The sequence below is a fragment of the Chrysochloris asiatica genome, unplaced genomic scaffold (assembly GCF_000296735.1).
Source record: "Chrysochloris asiatica unplaced genomic scaffold, ChrAsi1.0 scaffold00250, whole genome shotgun sequence".
NCBI lineage: Eukaryota > Metazoa > Chordata > Mammalia > Afrosoricida > Chrysochloridae > Chrysochloris > Chrysochloris asiatica.
Window position 1 is genome coordinate 2,019,981 of NW_006408768.1, and position 25,190 is coordinate 2,045,170.

Consider the following 25,190-nt stretch of genomic DNA (forward strand, 5'->3'; position numbering starts at 1 on the left):
CAATCAGTTATAGGCAGAAGATGGACTTACAAGCTTTCTATGGTCATATTTCTGGCTATTCCTTTCTCTCCCTCTCCAATGTCTGTTTTATAATATAATGCAAGGAAAACCAAGATTCAAAAGACAGCCAAGCCTCTTAACATTATTTCAACCCTTTTCCCCATTCCAGCCATGTCTCAATCCCTGTATCCCAGAGCTCTCTTGTTCCAAGGTTGACATAAATATTTTTAAAATATTTTTTGAACTCTTTTGTTGTTGTTGTTGTTGTCTGTATCAAAATCAAAATAAAGCAAGGTGTGATCAACTGGTGGAATAATTTAATTAAACTAGAATTCAGTTACTTGGCTGAATTCAAAAGTAACTTTGTTGTATAATACCAATATTTAACTGGAAAATGTAATGGAAACTGAAAGCCCTTATAATAACCCCAAAATGGTTTCCTAGGAATAAAGTCTATAATACATATTATATTAAGAAACTGTAAAACTTTACCGAAAAATCTAAAAGATCTGAGTAAGTAGACATACCATTTTCTTTGATGGGAAAATTCTCTAATGGAACGGCTGAATCTACAAATTCAATGTAATTCAAATCAAAATTCCTCTAGAGCTGTATCATTAAATATGTATTAAGAAATGAGCCTTGGTGGCTCTGTAGGGTAAGACTGGTAACCGTAAGGTTGACAGCTCAAACCCACCAGCCACTCTGCAGGAGAAGGATCAGGCTTTCTAATTCTATAAAGATTTATTTTCAGAAACACTATACAGGGTTACTCAAAAAAGGAAAACATGAAAAAAGGACTCTGGTCTGTAACCTGTGAACTGTTCTCTGTCTGCACGCTTGCTCTCTCAGCTTCACCTCATTGCTACAGTCTTATCCGAATGCTTCACATATAGGGATCCTTTAATGGACTATTTCATTTAAAACTCCTACTGACTGGTAGCGTAGTGTTCATGAATCGGGCTGCTAACCTCAGGATCAGCAGTTCAAACCTACCAGCTGTAACACGGGAGAAAGATGAGGTTTTCTGCTCCCGTAAAGATTTACAGTCTTGGAAACCATGTACATGGTCATTATGAGTACGAACTGACTCCATGGAACATAACAACAACAAAAACTGACTGTGGCTGTGGTTGTGGTTGTTAAGTGTTGTCAACTCAATTCTGACTCATAGCACCTCTGCAGGTATGAGGAGGGGCTGGTGGGTTTGAACTGCCAACCTTGTGGTTGGCAATCCAGTGCTGATCTTACAGTGCCACAGCAGGACCTCTCCCAGTGATTAGGTCTTTATTTTACAGAAAAGGGCCTTTCACAGAAAGGTTAAGTAATTGAATCAAGGTTAAACCATCAGTAAGATTGTAGTGTGCTGTTGGATCTGCACTGGACTACTAACCGCAAGGTTGGCAACACAAACCCACCAGCTGCTCCCTATACAGGGTTACTATGAGTCAGAGCAAACTCGAGGATCCTTAAGAACAGCACCAAGAAACAGCCACAGTTTTCATCTACTGTGTGATTCTACAACCTATTCTCTTCAACACTAGATTACACTGTATTTTTATTGATCCTTTATCTCTTGATTACATGATTTCTAAAGGAAGCTCAAAGATGTTTGGGATATGTGATAAATCACACTTAGTAATAAAATGTAATAAAGTAAGCGTTCATAAAATAATTTCACTGTGAGCTCTAACACTGACATGGGCTGAAACATTGACTTGACTGATTGTGGTATTTCTGTTTTTATTGTGGTAAAGAGAAATCAAATGTGCACTCTTTAACCAGTCTACTTTTCATAAGTATATTACTGTCTCTGTTCTTAGTTTTTCAGACTTCAGTTGTTCACACCTTTTTTCTCCTGTGGTGTATATGATTGCAGCCTTCACTGGCGTGCTGTATTAAAGCTCACTTTTAATGATGACAGAACCTGAGTGTTGAAATAGGCTATTTTTGGAAATGCTGGATTTATGATAATGATAAAAGTTGTGTCATGTTGTTATGGTAACCAGATCCTAAAGTACCTATTCTTGACAGGCTCAAGGGTTCAGGAAGTGAGCAGTTCATTTCATATCACAGCTCAGTACTTTAAATACAGATTTAAAAAGCATATTTGTTAGAACGTATTCTAAAATGACAGTGGCATTATTTCCATTTAATGTGCATTTGTCTTTATTAAGATGTTTTGAATGTATTTATTTAAACTGTTACTGCACCATGATTTTTAACTAGACAAATTGAATTTCTCAGTATTCACTAATAATGGTATAACAATGCTCTATCAGTGGTTTTCCTTTTTTCTAGTAGTAAATTATGCTACCTGATTATTCCTATATATGATACATGCGTATAGCAAACTATTTAAGAGATATTAGGAAGAACTTTGGAAACGAGGCAAAAGAATTCTAGGAGAGCAATACATCCTTTCAGTGTCTGCAAGAGAATTGTTGGACAGACACATCAGCTAATGTTTTACTATTTAGAGAAATGGACCTTTTTTGATTCTCTGGTCACCACTGATTAAAGGTCCCTAGATCTGTAAAGTTACATGTTAATGAGTAGATTCTGTCTGGTAGAAGACATAGCCCCCAAAGTTGTGCTTCTTCCTACTCTGTAGGACATTATCCATTTTTGTATTTAACCTATTTTATGCTATCATTCTTTTTTTAAAAAATTAATTTATTTCCTTTTATTATTGCTGAGAATATACATAGTAGAACATACACCAGTTTAGCACTATCTACATGTACAATTTAGTGATATTGATTACTTTCTTCAAATTGTGCATCCATTCTCATCCTCCTTTCCCAAATTGTTCATCCTTTTTTTTTTTTAAAGTTTTTATTTTGAATTATGTGATAGTTTACATGGGAGAACATCAGCCTTACATTCATCCTGTCTTATTTCGTTTCATTGCAATGATAACAGTCTCCTTGATGCATCATCAAGCAACCAAACGGTACACCCCGGTACAACCATGTCAGCACACAGCCCCTCTCCCTCCCTTGGTCTCTATTTCCCAGCTGCTCCATCTCTCCACGTCATCATCTCTGCCTGCATCTTTGGTGTCACTGCTTCTCTGGATAACGGGCCCACACTCTGCTCTTCTCCATGATGCTCCCAGAGTCCTCTGCTCCTGGACTACAAAGTCAACCCCTCTTCTCCTTTTGTTAAAAAACATCTACATTTCTGACCCTTACAGTCAGTCCTGATAGCAATTATTCACTATTGTACCACAAGAGTCTTATCCCCAACTCCTTTCATTAGCCCCATACCAACAGATTGAAAACTTGTAAGCCAGTCACTTACTTCCTTTGTAGCTCTCCCCCCCACCCCCTCCCCATTTTGGGTAGCCAATGTCGAAGTTGCTCATCCCTGTCAACCCTATATACCAAGGGGGTTAGAATGATCCTCACTACATCCATAAGTATAGGTCAAGTTCATCAATTGTAGTGGATTACTCTTTTTTCCCCCTCTTCTTTCTTCTTCTAGGCAAATTCTGATCATCCAGCCATTGAAGCCAGTTCAAGTGGGTACTATCTGCAAGTATGGGTGTTCTTGTGCATCTCCCCTTGCTTCATATCAGCTGGATGCTTCACTTTCCACTATAGTCCTCTGTGGCCATGTCACTGTCTCTGGGCCCAGGAGTCCCCAGATCTTGCCATACTGCTGGGCTAACCTGGTCTCAACCTGGGTTCAGAGGAGTCTATTGAACATGGTCGGACTTAGTTCACAACTTCATTGCTGTTTTTCCCCCACTTCCTTTTATAGATGACCAATGTGGTCACCAGCCAGACCACATTCCTGCTCATGTGTCTTAGTCTTGGAAGAGCGTTTGCTCTGAGGGGACTGGACCACTTCCCTTGATGATTACCCCGCGAACAGCTTGCTTGTTCTTGTAGTAGTCAGTTGGACTGCTGTTACTGTTTTTGATTTTTCCTGCCCGTCTTTCTTTCAAGAAGTATCTTCTATTCTTCTAGCCACTACAGGCTGGTCTGCTTGTCCTTTTAAGTGGAAATATCCCACCTCAGGAGATTCTGAATGGGGTTCTGGATTCCATCTCTGGTCTTAATGCATTGCAAAGGCTTCGCAAGAAGCCTCTTTCACTGGGCAATTTCTAGCCCCCTTTAGATATCCCCATCAGTTAAAGGCTGAAGATGGACTTACAAGCTTTCTTTGGTGATATTTCTGGCTATTCCTTTCTTTCCTCCTCAAGTGTGTATTTTTCAATGGTAGGCAAGGAAAACCAAGATTCAAAAGTCAGCCAAGCCTCTTAACATTATTTCCCCCCTTTTACCCATTCAAACCATGCTTCAATCCCTGTATCCCAGAGCCTTGTTGTTCCAAGGTTATGCAGACATCATTATTTACCTCTGTCCCACTTAGCCCATGCAAACCTGCCTAACTGTTCTCCCATCCGCCTTGTTTTTCCATTCCCCTCCCCCTTCTTGTGTATTGTCCCCTTCTCCAGAACCCAAGCTATCCTGTGTCTATTCCCTACTGTGTGCTACATCTTCCCCTCCTTCCCCTTACCACACCCCATACATCCTGGTGATCAGCAAAGATTTTTTTCCCCCCTTTTAGCGTGGGCTCTTTTTCTTAATCTTTTGCAATAATTGTCCTATGCAGTATTTCTTCTTTTGTGACTAATTTCACTCAGCATAATGTCCTCAAGGTTCATACATGTTATGCGATGGCTTGCAGCTTCCTTGTTTTTCTACAAGGTAGCATAATATTCCATTGTGTGTATATATCACAGTTTTTTTTTTATCCATTCTTTCACGGATGGGCACTTAGGCTGTCTCCATCTTTTTGCTATTGTAAATAGTGCTATTAACATTGGTGTGCATATATCTCCTCGTGTTATGGCTCATATTTCTTGTGGGTAAATACCAAGGAGAGGAATTGCTGGACCATAAGGCATTTCTATTTCTGACCTTCTGAGGAAGCACCATATTGCTTTCTAGAGTGGTTGGACCATTTTGCAATCCCATCAGTAATGTAGGAAGGTCCCAGTCTCTCCGCATCCTCACCAACATTTATTGTCCTCTAATTTTTTAATCTTTGCTGTTATTGCTGGTGTGAAATGATATCTCATTGTTGTTTTTATTGCATCTCTCTAATGGCTAGTGATTGTGAACATTTCTTCATATGTTTGTTGGCTGCCCAGATCTCCTCCTTGGTGAAGTGTCTGTTCATGTCCTATGCCCAGTTTTTAATTGGGTTATTTGTCTTTTTCTTGTAGAGCTGTTGTAGTTTCCTATCTTATACGCTGCCACTTTGCTGACTCTTCCAATGAGGTCTGGTAGCTTTTTTACTGAGTCTTTGGAGTTTTCTATATATAGGATCATATCGTTTTATTTCCCGTTTTGCCAATTTGGATGCCTTTAATTTCTCTATCTTAACCGTGTAGGTCTTCCTAAGACTTCCAGCACAATATTGAATAGGAATGGTGACAAAGGGCAACCTTGTCTGGTTCCTTTTCTCAAGGTTCACGTTTTCAGTTTCTCTCCATTGAGAGTAATGTAGGCTTTTGGTTTTGTATATATCCTCTTAATTTTGTTGAGGAATTTCCCTTCAATTCCTACTTTGTTGAGTGTTTTTGTCAGGTATGGATGTTGGGTTTTGTCAAATGCCTTGTTTGATCCGATCATGTGGTTATTTTTTCTTATTTTATATGGTGGATTACGTTGATTGTTTTTCTAATCTTGAACCAGCCTTATATCCTGAAATGAATCCCACTTGATCATAATATATTATGTTTTTGATATACTGCTGGATTCTGTTGGCTAGAGTTTTGTTGAGAATTTTTGTGTCTTTGTTCATGAGGGATATTGGTGCATTTAATCCATTTACATTCAGTGTAATTATCGATTGTTGTCATTGTTAAGTGCCACCGAGTCGGTTCCAACCCATAGCGACCCTTATGGGGTTTCTGAGGAGCAGCTGGTGAGCTTGAACCGCCGACCTTGCAGTTCAAACGGCTTTGCAGTCTGGTGCGTTAACTCACAGAGCCACAGCATAGGTATGGTTTAATTATTGCCATTATGTTTGTTTTTTGGTGTGGTGTTATTGGTATCTTTGTTCTGCATGTCTTCCTGTACTGAGTTCATGGGTTGTTTTTTGTTGTTGTTGTTGTTCTTTCTTGTCAGTTTCCTCATAGTTTTAATGTTTCCATGTTCTTCTTGGATTTTCATTTTCTTGGCATGTTGTGAAATATTAATTTTCTTTGAGGTTATCTTATATCCCATAACCTTTCCCTCCGTTTAATACAGTCTTTTTTTTATCCTGTTATCTGCCTGCCCTTCTCATCACCTGGATCTCTGTTCCTACATGTTTACCTTCCTTCACATTGTAATTGTTTTGATCATAGACTAACCTTCCAGATCCTCTGAATTTGTTCTTATAGTTTTGTTCTGTTCCGACTCTTCTGTTTGTCAATTGAGTTCTGAGTGGTGCTGCCATGTATGTTAATCTCTGGTTGTTGTCTGTTCTTGTTGGGTCTCAGTCCACAGAACTCCCTTTAGGATGTTTTGCAGCACAGGGTTGGTTTTGGCAAAATTCCTTAGCTTCTGTTTATCCTGGAATGTTTTGATTACACAGTGGTATTTGATTGACATCTTTGCTGGGTAGAGCATTCTTGGTTGAGTTTTTTATCTTTCAGTGTTTTATGTATGTCTCCCCATTGCCTTCTTGCCTGCATGGTTTCTGCTTGAGAGATCCAAGTTTAATCTGACTTGCTTGCTTTTGTTGTAACACATTTCTTTTCTCTAGCTGCTTTCAGGATTGTCTCCTTGTCTTTGATTTTGGAGAGCTTGATTATGATATGTCTTGTAATTTTCCTTTGGGGTCTGTTCTTCTTGGGGTTCATTGAGGTTCTTGAATATTTATCTTCTCATCTTTCAAGATGCTAGAGAAAATTTCTTCCAACAGCTCTTCAACTATCTCTTTTGTGGACTTGTGTGGTTCTTCTTGTTCCAGAATGCCAATAATTCTTAAGTTATTCCTCTTCATGTTATCCCACATAAGTCTTAGGCTTTCTTTCTTTAGATATTTTTATGTTTTTTTCTGCTTGCTCTTCTATCTTAGTAGTATTGAGAGATTTGTCTTACAGCTCACTAGTTCTGGCTTCCATCTCTTCCATTCTACTCCTTTGCCCTTTCAGTGTATTGTCCATTTCTGATATTATTAATCGTTTGGAACTCTTTCTGTAGGTTTTGAATTGTTTCCAATGCTGTATCCATCTGATTTGATTATTCCTGTAGTGCTTTCTTGACTTCTTCCTTATTTTTCTCAACTCCATTGTAAAGTGTTTTGATACATTTATAATCATATTTCTGAATTCTTGCTCAGGCATTTCCAAAGCTTGCCCTCCTTCCAGTATGGAGTGTAGATCTCCCTGAAGATCATTTGTCTCAATTACTTTATCTTGTTTCTGGACATGTGCTGATACGGTCATCTGTTTTTTGGTCATATTCAGTAGTTACCTGTGGCCTTAATATTTAAAAGAGTATGTGTTTTGGTATTTTTACACTTTCTGATTGCCTCCAGGTAGATGTGAGCAGGAGATGGGTTTCACTTTTCACTCTTCTGATTACTCGACTCAGAGTAACTGTTGCAGGTGTTGCTGCGTATCTGTTGCATGCAGCTGGTATTGGTTCTTTCCTGGATTGTGGAATTGTATAGGGTGTGAGTGTAGCTTGACTATATGCCAGCAATTCTGTCTCTTCTTGGGTAATATAGGGAGAGAAAGAGCCCCCTAAAGATAAAGATGGGACAAAAAAAACAAACAAACCAAAAAACCAGCAACATCAAAAAAGACAGACTGAATACTGTAGTGTATGGTCACAGAAAAGAGAGAAAAATCTGTAGGCTAATATGTGTATGACTGTAATATCCTCTATTAGTGTCTTGCCTTCAAGGCTGCCTGAGAAATTTCAAGTTGTCATTGTTGATGGTTATGTAATTCAGGGTTTTCGGCCTACTTTGTTATTAGTCCATGTCTCTCCTGGTTCACAACCCCCATTCTAGCCTTTTTCCTATTGATAAACAGTTCAGAGCCAGCTGTGGCCATTTTGTGCTGCCGTTTGGTTTTAAGTGGAAACTGTTCCTTTAAATTTTTTAGGAGAGCTGTGTGCCTGCATAGTAGAACCCTCCGGGCGTGGGGGAGGTGTGCACTCTCTCAGGCACCCCCTCTAGTCACCAGAATGGAGGTGCGCAGACAGCAATAAACTCACCTTTATCTCCGAGGTTCCCTCAGGAGTCAGTTGGTGGCGGCTCTGATCCTTCTCTCAATCTCTCCCAAGATGGCGGCTCCTCCTATTACTCTTTTGGTGCATTTGTTGAAATGTGTATTTTGAGAATGTTGTAATTTATTGTAGACAAGTGTTGCATGTTTTTAGCCTGGCAATATAAATAGAGATGAAGAGCCTAGGAGTTGTGGTTATTAGTGTAGGGCATATTGGGGCAAGGGTAATTTATTGTAAGGTTTGAATATTTGTAGGCATCTTTAAGGGTAATGTTTTATCAGTTGCTTTTGCAAAATAAGTGCATTGATGGTAGGTCAGAGTTTTTGTTGCTTGTTTAGCAATTCACTATGTGCCCATCCTCGTACCAGCCCTAAGTATTCAGCAGTGAACAAAACACAGTCCCTGCTCTCCTACTACATAATAATGGGCAAGAATAAATTGATTAATTAAAAAAATTTTTACTCCTAAATTAAGGTAAGTAACTTTCAAATAGTTGTGTAATGATTTTAAATAGTGCATGTGTGGCAATTATGAAAATGAGATATTGATTCAAATATGAAGTTATATTATAATTCTTAGTGACTATTGTACTTTGAAATTATGTGCTCAGCTGTCTTTTGTTTGTCAATAGAGAGCAGATCATAAAGCAGTCTACAGAGTTAGTCTGCCGAGCCTACAGTGAAGTGTATGCAGCTGTGATGGATCCAGTCAATGACTACAAAGCTCCAGAGAGCATTCTCCATCGATCGCCACAACAAGTGCAGAGCCTTCTCTCCTGATGACTTTATTTGATGATGTTAGCAAAATATTGTATCCCTAAAACACTGAAGACTGTCTTGTTTGTAGGCTGTTAGTCTTTAAATTTTGATGGCTTAGATTTTGTGTGTAGTAAGATGATAAACCCCGTTAGTTTCTTGCTTTGGCAGTGAGGACATGTAAGTAATGTAGCATATATTGGTCTGAGTTACAGCAGCTCTTTAGGGCCGGCCAGCATGCTCTGTTCTCTGCCTCCTACCTCTTCAACTCTCTGCAGTTGCTTGTCCATTCTGGAAAAGAGATGTATGGAAGAAGTAATACAAAATAAAAATTTTTACAAGACTAGTTAGTTCTAATGAACAATACATAAGAAATGTGCTTAAATAAAAATTAGTATTCAGAATATGACCCAATAAATGTGTCTTTGCCTAAAGATTCATTTGCTTTCTTAATAGTTATTAATGTGAGTAGTCATACCTAGTAGCTTTGTTGAACCTAGCCTATTCTCTGCCCCTACCTCAGAATGATTGCCTTAAAATAGTTCAAAGAGAAATAGAAATCACAGTGGATTGTGGGGGTGTACACGGATGAGTCTTTTTCTGTTCACTGTAGCACACAGTATCTAATAGAGTACACATATTTTATGCAATAAGAAAAACGATAGCGAGGCTGTGGGTCAGGGAGAAGAAGAGAGGAGGGTAATGTCAGTAGACTGAGACTCGCTCTGCATTTGCCCTGACTGAACAAGGTCCTGTCCGTTAGTTCTCAGTGCTACATGGCTTTCGAAGTATGAGCATCTGTGCTCTGTCTAACTCTTGTATTTATAGATCAGTATTTGTCATGCAGTGTTGACTCTTAAGTCCAGTCCACTATGTGGTTTATATGGTATGCAGACCAAAGAAACAGGATCTATGCCAACACTGGAGGAAAAATCAGCTCAGCAGTGCCTGTCTCCATGTTGAGCCCTCAGAGTGATTTGACCTCTAACTAGAGCTTGACCTAGGAGTAAGATTGTTTTAAAAATCTCAATGTGTTTAATGTGACATGAGTGTAAGATTTCTAGGATAATTTCTGTTATTTAAATATTTTATTTAATGATTGATATATAAAGGGTAAATCCCTAAAGTATAAATGAGAAAACGAGGCACAGGGAGGGAAAAAGGGCTATAATTTGAAATATTTTTAAAAGTAGTAACATAAAGTTAATATTTGTCTCAGATAATATAGTATGTAGCATAACTTAGTATTTATAGAACATGGCCTAGTCATCTCTCTGAAGCTTATTGTAATTACTTATACTAATATGATGCTTTGGGCCATAAACAAATTATATCTCATCCATTTTGCTGTAAATCTATACTTTTAGTCTTGTTCTTTCAAAGAATATATGTGATATATAAAAGATGGAATATAAAGTGTGATTTAAATAAAAGCTTGGACTTTACATAACTTATTTGTGTTTTATAAAAAACAAACAAACATTGACACCCTACCATTATGGATGCCAAAGGCAATCTGGTGAAGGCTGTACCTATAAGGAAGGCCTCACAATGTTGTCTTAGAAAATGCTTATGGCACAGGCAACAAATGTTGCTAGAAATATGGATGTTCTATGTGCATCTAATGAGGCTTATGCTGAAGAAATTGATGAACATGTGATTCGACAATGGGGAAGGCAATGATTTTATGCAGTGGTAAAGAACTTGTCTGAATTACTCAAATGCTTGATGGAACATAGAACTTATAACTGATGAACTTAAATATCTCACCGATGATATTTCTAAGAAAGACCTTAAAAAGAAAGGCCTTGTCACTTAAAGTCCATCTCTTTCCTCTTGCATTTTACTCTAAAATGAACTGTATAAAATGAAAACAGTACTTACAACTTTAGAAAATTCTCTTGTATAAACTAAAGTCCTGTTGTCAGAGTTTACACCAAGGACATGACTTTGCAATCTTTTGTTAGAGATTAAGCCTTTGCTTGAGGGATCTAATCAACCATCACAGCAGAAAACCAATCATCTTAGACTGAAGGGGACAGAGGAATAGGAAAGAATGCTGTTTGCCTCTTGAAATTATACAGGTAGGGAACAGGCCAAAGGAGCTACAACTGCTGGCCTCCAAGAAAAGAAAATGACCATCCCTGCAACTCAGAAATCAGCAGAACTGTTGTAAAGGAGCATGGGAAGCAAAATTGCCTTGGTCTCAAAGTGTTGGGCCATACCTCTGGGGTATCAAAATATACAGCCATGACCTCTTAGGTTTCAAAGAACCAAATCTTCTTCAACAACTCATTTACAGACTATGGGGCTGTCCATTGGGTTTGGCCTAAAGCATAGGGCTGCTGGCCAAAGCAGAGGGAACAAGGCTGCCATGCCTAAACAGCAGAAGAATGAGGCCTGCTTGGGCCAAGGAAATGGGGTCACCTTTCAGATGGACTAGGCGAATGAGACCTCCGAAAACCGAGGCAGCATATTTGCTCTTCCAGTTGTGCTCGCTTGAAGGTCTCCATTCAGAATCCAGAAAGCTTGGCCAACACCTGTAGTCTGGAGCTTAGGACCTTGTCTCAAGCCTTCCAAGCCTTGAGAACTTAGGACCTTGTCTCAAGCCTTCCAAGCCTTGAGAACTAATATAAACTGTTTGTTGGAATTTGGACTAGCTTGGTGCACATAGTTATCCCTTCTTTCCCTCCAATTTCTCCCATTTGTAGTGGAAATACCTACTTTGTGCTTGTCCCACCATTGTATTTTGGAAACAAATAAGTTGTTCAAGGGGGCTTCAATAAGTATGTGGAAAATGGAATTTAAAAAAATTCCTGTTAACTTTTAAAAGCCCCTTCATAAACTTTTAAAATCCCTTTCATATGCTAGGATTCACATATGAGAAGAATTTTGCCCCAGGATGGGCTATGCCTAATGTAACACTCATCTTTGATTTATATGATTCTGAAGTTGATCTTTTGGATTTGAGCTGACTTTGGACTTTTGGGTCCAATGTGTTTAGCATGTGATAAGGACATAGATTTTGGGAGGCCAACAGGTAAAATGCTAAGTATTGAAGCTGTGTCCTCCAAAATATGTGTTGTAAATTCTCCATGCTTGTGTTTACATTTTTGTATCAGTATCCTTTTATGTTAATAAGACAGAATTGGTATAGGGCAGGGATGGGGAACCCCTGGACCGTATAAAGCCCTTGAAATGATCTAGTCTTGGCCTGCCAAGGCAGCCACAGTTCCAGCCATTACATTTGTTGTTACATTGAGTCAGTTCCGACTCATAGTGACGCTGAATAGCGGTGAGTTAACTAAATGACCAAATAGCAGGCTTTTTAAGTTGATAATTTTGTACAGCCTTCGAATGATGTTACAAATATCCAAGTGACCTTTGGCAGCAAAACCATTTCCCACCCCTGGTGTAGGGCATGTCTAAAGTGAATCTCCTGCAAGAGAAAAAGAGCAGATTAAGGAAGCCTAAATGGGAGAGAGATGCCAAGACATGTGAAGCTCACCCAGAAGCAGAAGCTCAAAAAATACAAGGACCTTCCTCAAGACCCTACAGAGAAAGAGAGCCTTCCCTAGAGTTGGTACCCTGAAACTGGCCTTTTAAACTCTCAGAGAGTGAGTACATTTCTGTTTCTTAAAACCATCCACTAGAGATATCTCTTCTTATAGCAGCATTAGGATCCAAGACACTAGCTATAAAAAAAGAGAGAGGAAACTCAAATTACTAAAAACGGAGATGAATTGGAGCCCTGAACTTACAGAAATAAAAACAGTGGTAAGAGAATGCTATGAAAACTTATACATGAACAAGCTAGGTTTTTGACGACTTCAGTCTTTTCTCCATTTGACACGATGATATTATTGGTCCAGTTGTGAGACTTTATGTCTTCTTTACATTGAGGTGCAACCCATACTGAAGGCTTTCATTTTTGATTCCATCAGTAAGTGTTTTAAGTCCTCTTTGCTTCCAGCACGCAAGGGTGTATTGTCTACATATCATAGGTTGGTAATGAGCCTTCCTCCAATCCTAATGCCATATTCTTCATATAATCCAGTTTCTCCAATTATTGGCTGGGTCTGGATCTTGCATCTGTCTCATCCTTCAACTTTCAGTTCTTTGAACTCATGCCAAGCTATTAACTGCAAATTCTATGAGTCAGCTGCAGCCTGCCATCTGACTTGCCAATATTTGTTCATCAGCCCTGCAGCTAAATGAGTCAGAAGCCTCCAGCCTGGCATCTAATCCACAGACTTGGGATTCCACCTCTGCAACTATGTAAGCCATGCCCTTGATATAAACCTTTCTATATGGGGAGCACAGTGGCTCCATATGATAAGCACTGGACTGCAAACCACAGTGTCTGTGGTTTGAGCCCGCCAGCTGCTCCTTGGGAGAAAGATGAGACTTTCTACTCTACAAAGATTTTAAAAGTCTTAGAAACCCTGTACAGGGTCGCTATGGGTCGGAACCCACTCGACGGCACTTAACAACAACAACAATGCATGTATGTATATATACACACATACATATTCTGATTCATAGCAACCCTATATAGGGTTTTCAAGGAGCAGCTGGTAGATTTGAACTATCAAAGTTATAGTTCAAACCGAACTGGCAGCCCAGTGATTATATATACATATATATATGTATGTATATATATGGTGCTCTGGTAGCGTAGTGGTTACCAATCGGGCTGCGAACCGCAAGGTCAGCAGTTCGAAACTACCAGCTGCTCCATAGGAGAAAGATGAGGCTTTCTGCTCCCGTAAAGATTTACAGCCTCGGAAACCCTGTTCAGGGTCACTATGGGTCGGAACCGACAACAACAAATATAAATATATATATATATATATATGTTATGTGCTGGTGTTAAATGCCGTAGAGTTTGTTCTGATTCATTACAACTCTGTATAAGGTTTCTGAGGAATGGCTGGTAAGTTTGAACCACCAACTTTGTGGATCAAACCGAACTTATGGTTCAGTGCTTATCCTATAGTATCACACTAGGACTCTCTCTCTAAAGGTTTGGGTCGGGCGAACTTAGTTATCAAATTGACATCTCTGCTGTTTAACACTTTAAAGAGGTCTTGTGCTGCAGATTTGAGTAATGCAATATGTCCTTTGTTTCCCTGACTGCTGCTTATTGCTCCTGTTAAGTTAAATATGCTGCATACCCCACCCACAAACTGCCATCGAGTCCATTCTGACTCACAGCATTTCCAAGACTGAATCTATGCGAGCAGAAGGCCTCATCTGTGGCTGCTGGGTTTGAACTTCTGACCTTGCAGTTAGCAGTTCAGTGCTTATCCTACAGTGCCACCAGGACTCCAGTATGCTGCTTAGATATTATCATAAACACTTCTAAATATGGTGTCTTTGGGGTTATAATTATAGTCAAGCAAAACTACCTGTCAACTTGAAATTATGTATTTATTCCTTCTCAGAGAAACTGTTTTGGAGTGATAATTATGTATTTTTAAAGGCCCCAATGTAAAATAGCTATAAATTAACTAAGAAATGAATATAATAATCATATTAATAACAGCACTCTAGTCTATCAAATCCAACTTAAAATTAATGCCAGTAAATGCTAAAATAAAAACTTACTACAACTATTGGTCTCTTTGCATCTGAAGCAAAGGCAAGTGAAAATGAAAGACTCAAGGGAGCAATTAGTCTAAAGGATTAATGAGCCACAGCCTACATGACCCAGGAACCAGAAGAACTTGATGGTACCCAGTGCTCTGACTTGGATCACAATGAGGATACCGGATGGAGGAGCAGAGAAACGTAGAATACAGACTCAAATTCATAATGAAGAGTAGACTTACTGGTCTGACAGAGACCTGGAACAACCCTGAGACTATGGCCGTAAGACACCCTTCTGACCTAGAACTAAAGTCATTCCTGGAAACCACCTTTCAGTCAAACAAGAGAAAGACCCAAAAACTCAACAGTAACACCTAAGAGCAACATGTTCCTTTGAACAATCAATTATATGGTATCAAAGAACATTTGTCCCAGAGCTAAGGTGAGAAGGCAGGGAAGTGTAGGAAATCCAGATGAAAGAAAAGAGGAACCAGAAGAGAAATGGAGAGACTGCTGAACATTGTGGGGAATACAATCAAAACACTTTATGTACAAACTATCAAATGGGAAAATCATTTGCTCTGTAAAGTTTAAACTAAAGCACAATTGTTATGTGCCATCGAGCCAGTTCTGACTCATAGTGACCCTCTATAGGGTTTCTGAGGAGCAGCTGTTGAGCTTAAACTGCTGACCTTGCAGTTCAAATTGACCTTGCAGTCCAGTACATTAACCCACAGCGCTACACCAGGACTCCAAAGCACAATAAAAACAAAACAAAACAAAACAAAACAAAACTTATTTTGATTTGTGCTGTAAATATAAATACATGCTAGATTTTGAAATCTTAGTTTGAAAAAAAATATCTTTTATTGGTTAAATGTTAAAATGATAACATTAGGATATATAATAATGTTTGGATATGTTACAAGAAAATATTAAAATGTTTTTTAAAACCGACTTCCTTAGCTCTCGTGATTTAATGAGTAAAAATATATGCTACTAAGCTTACAAAAATGAGCTGAATTTGGGAAACATTTTTGATAGGACCATAATATCCATGTGAAATATGTACATACTCTAGGGAGTACATACCATTTTGGGGCAAAGTATTTTGTAATCATGTATTTAAAGAGAAAAAATCCAAGGCTGTTAAAAGTGTTTAAGTTTTATAGCTTGTCACCAGGAAATTAATTTGCTTGTATTTTCTTTCTTTCCATCAATGTCATATCCTGAAATTCCACTGGAGCTAGCACTAATTTCTGCCTCTAAAAGCAAAACGACAAGAAACAAGAATGACTTTTCTTTGAAAGAAGCCAGCATCAGAAGTCGGTGCTCCTGTGTTGAGCCCTTCAAAGTGTCATCCGTATGAGCCCAGCTAGTGGGACACAGGCTAGAACAGGCTGCTGTTTTGTAAAATGGCAGTGAGGACTGAGCTGAAATCAAAAAATGCATTTGCCTTCAAAATGGAAGCCAAAGATGTGATTAGTATTCCACATACTGTCGATCTTATTTAACAGCAGATCAGGTTTGTTGGGGTTTTTTGTTGTTGTTGTTGTTAAAAATTCCACTTAGTTTCTTTTCATAAGCAAAGATATAAAGAAAGCAACCATTAAAAATCCAAAAAGCTAAGAACGAACACAAGCAAACAACAAAAATGCTGTGTCAAGAAATGCTATCAAGTTTCCTTGGCTTTATAATCTTGCAAAAAGCAAAATTACTTATCCATCTGTATAAACAGATTAATTAGTATCATGAATCATAAAATAATAAACCCTAAAAATGTACAAATACTTCTCTTATTTATATCAAGACTCTGGAAATGGTAAATCATTAACACTGCTGTTACTCTTGGTAACCTCAGGTCTCTGGGGGACGGTACATATTTCATGTGATATTTTTATTATCATACAGTTGTGTTTTCTAATTTCCATTGTGATTTCCTCTTTAACTTATGGACTATTTAGAAATGTATTTCCAAATATATTAAAGATTTCCTATTACCATCTTGTTAATGATTTCCAGTTTAATTCCAATGTGGTCAGAAAACATTCTTTACATCAGTACTTTTATGTTTGTTCATACTTGATTTATGGTCTGGCGTATGATCTATTTTGGTAAAATTTCCCTTTACAATTGAAAGTAATGTTCTACATATCTTCAAGTTACCAGGTGAAATGTTCTGCATATGTTTCAAATGATCTCTACTCCTAATTTCCATTCTGCTTTGTTGCATCAGTTCCTGAGGGACATTGTTTAAAACTTTAACTATAAGCATAGATTTGTCTACTTTGGTCAGTTTTTGCTTTATGCACATTGAGGTTATTACTAAACATTTGATTTTTATCCATTACGATTTATTTGAATCATGTCTTACTTAGACCAAACAAACAAACCTCAAACCATTGCCATCAAGTCAGTTGACTCCTGTGGCCACTGTAATAAAGAGTACAACTACTTCACTGAGTTTTCGTGGCTGTCATCTTTGTGGAAGCAGTTTGCCAGGCTTTTTGTCATAACACCACCCTGTGAGTTCTAGCCACCAACCTTTAGGTTAGCAGTTGAGTGCAAACTGTCAGGAACCTTATGAGTTTCTTGTTGTTATTGTTAAGTACCATCAAGTCGCTCAAGGCTTTAAAGCCGCAGGAGCAGAAAGCCTTATCTTTCTCCAGTGGAGCATCTGGTTGGATTGAACTGCTGACCTGGTGGTTCATAGTCCAAAGTTTATCATGTCAAGCCACCACACTCCCCTGTGAGTTTCCTAGATGTATATTGTTTGCAATTTTACTATTAAAGGTTTTTAGCAAGGGAGTGAATCGATACAAGTAACTGCTTAAAATAAGAATAGTTGATATTGAAGGTAGATTTCCCTCGTTCATGACCCTCTGATGACCCTCTCTCTGCCTCCTACTCACTCCACAGTAGTAAAAATAGATTGTAGACTTGCTAATTAAGCAAGTCACTGATCTACTGACAGCTTTGGTTCCATGAAAAATTAAGCTAACTCTTTCCATATTGTACATTTCTATCCTTCTGACTGGTTTTTGAATACTACTATGTGACTTTAATCTCTAAGAGTTCTTGGAATGTAATATATCTCATACTAGGCATCCTGGTGTGGCACTGGTTAGCACTGGACAACTAACCACAAGGTTGGCAGTTCAACCCTATTGGCTGCTCCTTGGAAACCCTCTACACAGGGTTGCTCTAAATTGAAACTGATTTGACAGCATTTAATAACAATAGAGATAATCTGAGGTGCACAGTGACTCTGAAGGATGAACACAGAATGCAAACCACAAGGTCTACATTACAAGCTCACCAGCCACTCTTAGGAAGAAAAATGAGACTATCTGCTCTGTCAAAGACTTAATGCCTCGGACCCTAGGGTCACTATGAGTCAGAACTGACTTGACGACACTTAATAAGAATAAGAGATAATCTGATTGCATTTACTAAAATGTCCTTATCTCAAATTAGAGTGCACAGTCCTCATTAGCAGGTATAGGCAAGTATCACATTGATTTCCAACTTTTAGTTTTTTGAGATGTTTAAAATGTAAATCCTTTTCGTAAATGAATTCTGCAAAATTTCTTCTAGGTGATTTCTTAAATATTTTTTATGCTTGGTAGACATTCTACTAGATGGTTTACGATCCATAATCTGGAATATATACTTAATGTAAAACTCTAAATTTGATTTCTGTCCAATAGTTTCTTAGAAGTTGTCATAGAATTTTGATGGTTGGCAAAGGAGTTATTGGAATAAAAATATCACAGCTTCTGTGTTGTGTGCAGATATAGACTGAGTGTGATAAAGGACTTACTCTAACCCAGCACACATTCTGAGCAGTTAGGCCAAGTGACAAGTGCCTGTAGGCAGGGTGCCCCTGGCTCACGTGCCAGAAGGTGGCACTCCAGGCTTTCTGATCATGGTGTCTAGATGAAACTCCCTGAAATGCTGCCTCTGTTCCCCAGCCCCGTCTTGCTCATCTGCCCTCCAACCTGCCACTTGGAGCTCCATTGAGGGCTCCTTGCCAACTGAGTTTTGACGTGGAGTTGACACATTGCACTACTCTGCTGTACCTTCACCCTTCTCCAGCTCAGCAGTTTGTTTTATAACATTTCAGGGGCTTCCATTCAGAGTATCCTGGTAGTCCAGAAAACTGAGCATGGAAGTGAGACAGGAAGGCCCACTCAGGAGATTATGGGCAGACAGACACTTCTGGCCTGCACCAAGAAAAATCAGGGGAACAAAAGTAACCTTTACTAACTCCAAAATTTCTTAAAGATGAGTTGATGATGAATTCTGTTACTTCTCCATCCTGTTATGTCTTACCCACTCACACCACCGTCACCCCTCTCCCCCTCAAAAAAAAAAAAAAAAAAAAAGGAAGAAAGAAATCTGAGCAATGGAAAATCCAAAGAGTTTGAATTTTATCCTGCACTGAGCATCTTTATTTGCTAGAACTAAGCATTTGGTCCAGGCTCCTCTAATTCACTCTGTGGGAACTTGGATCAGCAGCCCCTCCCTAGGCGCCTGGGAGAAGCAGATGGGGATCTTGGCGAGGCGTGGATGTCCAGGACTTGGACAGGTTGCAAAATGATCTGCCAGACAGAATTGCTTATAATTAAAATGTCAATCCTCCTTCTTTTTTGCACTTATGAACTTATCTGAGGAACCAACAGAGGAATAAATCTCTCCAGAGAAATGAATATCAGCATCTGAAGTCAGGGGCTGAGCAGCAGAGGTGGATCTTGCTCTGTGTATAGGTTGAGGCTAGAGGAGGTGATCACAACCTTTCTCCCCTTCCTCCATCTTGTCACTTCAGCTGTGTCTCTTAGAAACATTCCTGGACTACAGGATTCTGAAGCAATTTTTGGTACTTGTTAGTGACATTAACTGGCACCAGATTGTTAACTTGTATCTGCTTTCTAATATTTAAAAAAAAAGCACTAACTCATTAATTCTTGACATTTTAACGTGTGATTAAGTTGTGCTGATTCCCAGACTGAGTGCACAGTCAGAAAATCAAGAATAAACTGAGGCACAACTCTGGCGTAATAAGAGCTTGGAGTTGTCAGAAATAATGGTATTAAAAAAAAAAATGTTCCAGAGAAAGTGGGAGATGAGATGTCTCACTTCAGGAGCTTGTCTTGGGTCATGGTAGATTCTCAGGATAGACATGGAAGTGAGGGCAGAGACAGGAAGCATTCTGGAGGGTGCACCACCTGTGGGAAACAAGCAATCTCTCTGCATGCTGTAGTGGGAGATTATTACATGCAGGTATGGCAAGCAGACAGGTCTGGCAGGCAGACCACAGCTAGGTAGACAGACAGGAAGGCAGACAGGTAAGAAGGCAAACTGCCAGGATCAGCAGATAATACAGCAGGCCACTTGTTCAAGTCCAAAGAACTAGAGGTTGGAGGATAAGTCAGAGGCAAGATCCAGACCCAGAAGAAAGTCCAAAAGCTTTGCCTGAGTATCAAATATATTGGAAGCAGGTCATGCCCCCAAGGAAACATTCTTTAAATTAATTGGCTACTTATAGTCAATCATCATAGATTTAACTACACTGTGTTAGATCTCACCATGGGGATAACCACACCTCAACTGCCAAACCACTGGCAATCCTGGTCCAGTCACGTTGCCACAAAATCTTAACTATCACACTGGCCAAACATATTTGTGTCCATTCCAAAGAAAGGTTACCCAATAGAATGCAAAGGTCATCGAATAATGTCATTAATATCACATGCAAGTTAATTTTGCTGAAGATAATTAAAAAACGGTTGCACCAGTACATAGACAGAACTTCAACTGCCAGAAATTCAAACCAGGTTCAGAAGAAGACATGGAACTCGGGATATCATTGCTGACATCAGATGAATCTTCACTAAAAGTCGAGAATACCAGAAAGATGTTTATTTGTGCTTTATTGACTATGCAAACACATTTGACTTTGCAGATAATAGCAAACTATGGATAACAATGCAAATTCCAGAATAACTGTACTCATGCAGAACCTGTACCTAGACCAAAGGCAGTCATTAGAACAGAACAAGGGGATACTGAATAGTTTAAAATCAGGAAAGCTATGTACTAGGGTTATATCCTTTCACCAGATTTATTTAACATGTATGCTGAGCAAATGTTCTGAGAAGTTTCATTATATAAAGAAGAATATGGTATGGGGATTAGAGGATCTGCAGATGTGAAGCATATGTAATTGTTCTTCTTAGGTGTCATCCAGTAGGCACTGACTCACAGTGACCCAATGTACAACAGAAAGAAAGACTTCCTGGTCCTGCACCAATCTCTCAATTGTTGCCACACATGAGTCCATTGCTGCCACCACTGTGACAATCCACCTCGTTGGGGGTCTTCCTCTTTTTCACTGATCCTCCACCTTACCAAACATGATATCCTTCTCCAGTGACTGGTCCCTTCTAAAAATGTGTCTGAAGCCTTTGCAGTGTATAGAACCTTAGATGAAATCCTGAGCCCCATTCAGAACCTTCTCAGGTGGAACATCCCCACCAGAAAGGACAAGCAGACCAGCCTGGAACAGCTAGAGCAACAGAAGATACATAGTCAAAGAAAGATCAGCAGGAAAAATCCAAAACAGAAATGGCAGTATAATTGGCTACTACAAGAACAAGCAAGTTGTTCACTGGGGAACCATCAAAGCAAAAATCAAGTCCCTTCAGGACAAACCCTCCTCTAAGACTGAAACTCAAAGGGAGCACATTAACTGGCATATAAGCTTGCTGGTGACCACATTGGTCTACTGGTGAGTGGAAGAGGGTGAAAGGCAGCAATGAAGAAATGGGCTGAGTTCAGCCACGTGTCATAGACTGTATCACAAGAGACCTATACACATTACCTTTCATCAGCCCCGCCTAGACAGATTGGATACTACTCAGTGGAGAATCTACCTTCCTCCACGCCCTCTGTATATAAGTTCCCTCTTGTGTAAGCCAGTCAATTTTTGCCTTTTTAGCTCCCCCATTTTGGGTAGCCAACATCCAAGTTGCTCATCCCTGTCTACTCTGTGTTTGGAGGGGGTGGGAATGATCCTTGCTGTAGATTTATTCCCTCATTTGTAGGTGTAGGTCAAGTTCATCAAATTGTATCAAATTATTCTTTTTTACCTCTTCTTTCTTCTTCTAGTTGAGAGCTGATCATTCAGTCATTGAAGCCAGAGTGCGTATTGTCTGCAAGTGTGGGTGTTCTTGTGCATATGCCCTCTCTTCTTATCAACTGGACGCTTCACTCTCCACTCTAGTCCTCTGTGGCTTGCATAAGATATCAAAGAGATTGTCCGATGATTCCCTCATTCTGTTGGGTCACCTCTCTTTGGAATGGGCACAAATATGGAACTCTTGCAGTCGGCCAGATAGTTGTCTTCCAAATTTCTTGGCAGAGATGAGTGCATCCTGTGCTGCCTCATTTTCTTGAAAAATTTCAAGTTGTATTCCATCAATTACTGGTGCCTTGTTCTTTGCCAAGTCCTTCAATGCACCTTGGACTTCCTCCTTCAGTATCATTGGCTCTTGATCATATGCTACTCTTGAAATGGTTGAACATTAAACATTTCCTTTTGGTAGAGTGACTGTGTATTCCTTCCATCTTCTCTTGATGCTTTTTGCATCATTCAATAATTTGACCAGAGAATCTTTCAATAACTAAAGTCGTGGCTTGAATTTTTTCTTCAGTTCTCTCAGCTTGAGAAATGCTGAACATGTTCTACCTTTCTGGTTGTCTGATTCCAAATCTTTGCACATTTTATTGTAATATTTGGCTTCATCTTCTTGAGCTGATTTTTGCAATTTTCTCTTCAGCTCTTGGACCTCCTCATTTCTTCCATTTGCTTTAGCATCTCTACGCTGGAAAGCAAGTTTCAGTGTCTCTTCTGACATCCATTTGGACCTTCTCCCTCTTTCTTGTCTTCTTACTGACTTTTTGCTTTCTTCATGTATGATGTTCTTGATGTCATCCCACAACACTTCTGGTCTTCAGTCTTTAGTGCTTAATGTATCAAATCTGTTCTTCAGATGATCTCTAAATTCAGGTGGGATATATTCAAGTTTGTATTTTGGCTCTCATGGACTTGTTTTCATTTTCTTCAGCTTCAGTTTGAATTTGCATATGAGCAATTAATGGTCTGTTTTTTTTTAAAAGATATTTGCAACAAAGAAGTCATTGGTCTAGCAAAATTCTGTCTTGTGATCTCCAGTATCATTTCTATCGGTAAGGCCAAAATTTGAATTTCAATCACCAGTAGTTATCAATACAACTTAATTTCATGTTTGATCAATTTCAGATGGAAGAAGTTAGTAGAATTCTTCAGTTTCATCATCACTGGCGTTAGTGGTTGGTGCATAAACTGGTCTTCCTTCTAGGCATATGGATATTATCCTATCCCAGGCAGTGTTGTACTTCAATACAGATCTTGATGTGTTCTTTTTGATGATGCATACAATGCCATTTCTCTTCAATTTGTCATTCACGGCATAGTAAACCATGTGATTTTCATATTCAAAATGGCCAATGCCAGTCCATTTCAGGTCACTAATGCCTAGGATATTGATGTTTAGCATTCCATTTCATTTTTTACAATTTCCACTTTTCCTAGATTACTTTGTACATTCCATGTTCTGATTATTTGAGATCCTAGAGTGTGGGTGAATATTTAAATACAGTACCTAATATCTAGTGCATCACAATGGAGACAGTTAAGTGACATAGATTTAACTCAAGCTCAAATCTTCTGACACTTGATGTAGCTTTTTTTCAATGCCTCACCCTGTCTTATTCCAGAGCACATTATGTGTTTTTCCTTTCAATATTATTTACTTTAATCTTTATTACATGGACTTCCAAAAAAACCCCAAACAAATCTACATTGGACGAGGTACAGCCAGATGCTCCTTAGAAGCCAGGATTACAAGACTTGTGTTTCATACTTCGGATATGTTATCAGGAGGAACCAGCCCTGGAAAAGGACATAGTGTTTGGGAAAGTGGAAAGTCATTGAAAAAGCGGAAGACCACCAAGGAGATGGTTTGATGTGGTGTTTGCAACAATGGGCTCAAACAGGACCACTGTGAGGGTGGCTCAGACTAAGGCAGTTTTCCTTCTGTTGTGCAAAGGGATGCTGTGAGTCAGAATTGACTCCAGGGCATCTAACAATTACAAAAACACCTGATTATATTTAAAAGGGGAAAAAAAATTGTGTTTCCAGAGGTGGCTTTACTGTCAAAATGGGTGAAAAATTAATTTTGAAAGGTTTAATAGCAGGGACTTTAATTTCTCCCAGTCAAGTTTTAATTGCTGAAAAGCTTATTAACAGCTGAAGTATGTAGTGCTTGCATTTATTGCCATGAAGTTTTCTGAAAACCCTTTCACTGTCTCACTGCAAAATCTTCTTGTTTCTAAAAGACCTTATTTGATCATAATATTGTCTTTATCATTGATCTTGGTTACAAAAGAAACCAAAAGCCTACATTTTTGTGCTTATCATTAGCCGCTCCTCATGTGTGGTGGAAGCTCATATTGGGTAGGCTCCATATGGTTCTTCCCTTACATTTGAGAATGAAGGAAGCACTTCCACAGGTTGGGATCCTTCTGTAGCACTTATGGTCAGGCTTAGCCAGCTTCTCAACAAGTCAGGACCAGAACCAGTGCTGGTCATCCTGTGATCTGACTCACATGATATCTCCATCCTAGAAGAATAGAGGAGTCATTGTCTGTCATACTGTGGTGGCTTGCATGTTGCTTAGATGCTGGAAGCTATACCACTGCATTTCAAATGCAAAACAAATCAGCCTTGGAATAAATACAATCAGAATGTTGAATGGAAACAAGGATGGCAAGACTTTGTCTTGCTTCTTCTTGCTAAATGCTGTCGAGTAGCTTCCGATTCACAGCGACCTGTACAGAGTTTCCAAGGAGTGGTCGGTGAAGTTGAACCATTGATCTTGCAGTTCAAACTGACTTTGCAGTCCAGGGCATACCCTACAATGCCACATGAGGACTTTCAACAATCAAAGCCTTGTATTGTTGTACATGAGGCTGTTATCAGAACATTGTACTGTTGTATGTAAGGCTGTCACCAAGGAGAGCCCTATACTGTTTATGAAAGGCTGTCACCAATCCGAGTGTGAAACTGTGGTAAGTAGGGCTTTCATTAGAGCCTTGTACTGTTGAACATAATGTTGTCATCAATCAGAGTCTTTTACTGTTATACATATGGTTGCCATCAATCAGAACCTTGTACCAGCATACGTAAGGCTGTCATCAATTAAGCTTTTACGGTTGTACATAAAGCTGTCTTCACTCAACGAGTTGTACTTTTGTACATAAGGCTGTCTTTTATCAAAGCCTTGTAGTGTTGTACATAGTGTTGTCAGAACCCTGTACTATTATTCGTAAAGCTATCTTCAATCAGAGCCTTGCACTGTTGTACATAGGCTGACATCAGAGCTTTGTAGTGTTGTACATAAAACTGTTATCAATTAGAGCCTTGCACTGTTGTATATAAGGGTGCCTTCATTCAGAGCCTTGTACTGTTCTAGGTAACAGTGTTTTTGTTGTT

General features: G+C 39.1%; 1 protein-coding gene across 1 annotated transcript in view; it reads left to right on the forward strand.

Moving 5' to 3' along the window:
• Positions 1 to 9,128, forward strand: part of COG6 (component of oligomeric golgi complex 6) — a 117,373-nt gene extending 108,245 nt beyond the window's left edge. Inside the window, exon 19 of the mRNA XM_006873715.1 lies at positions 8,878 to 9,128. Coding sequence (XP_006873777.1) covers positions 8,878 to 9,025 — 148 coding nt within the window. The 3' untranslated portion in view covers positions 9,026 to 9,128. The remainder of the gene's footprint in view (positions 1 to 8,877) is intronic.
• The last annotated feature ends 16,062 nt before the right edge of the window (positions 9,129 to 25,190 follow it).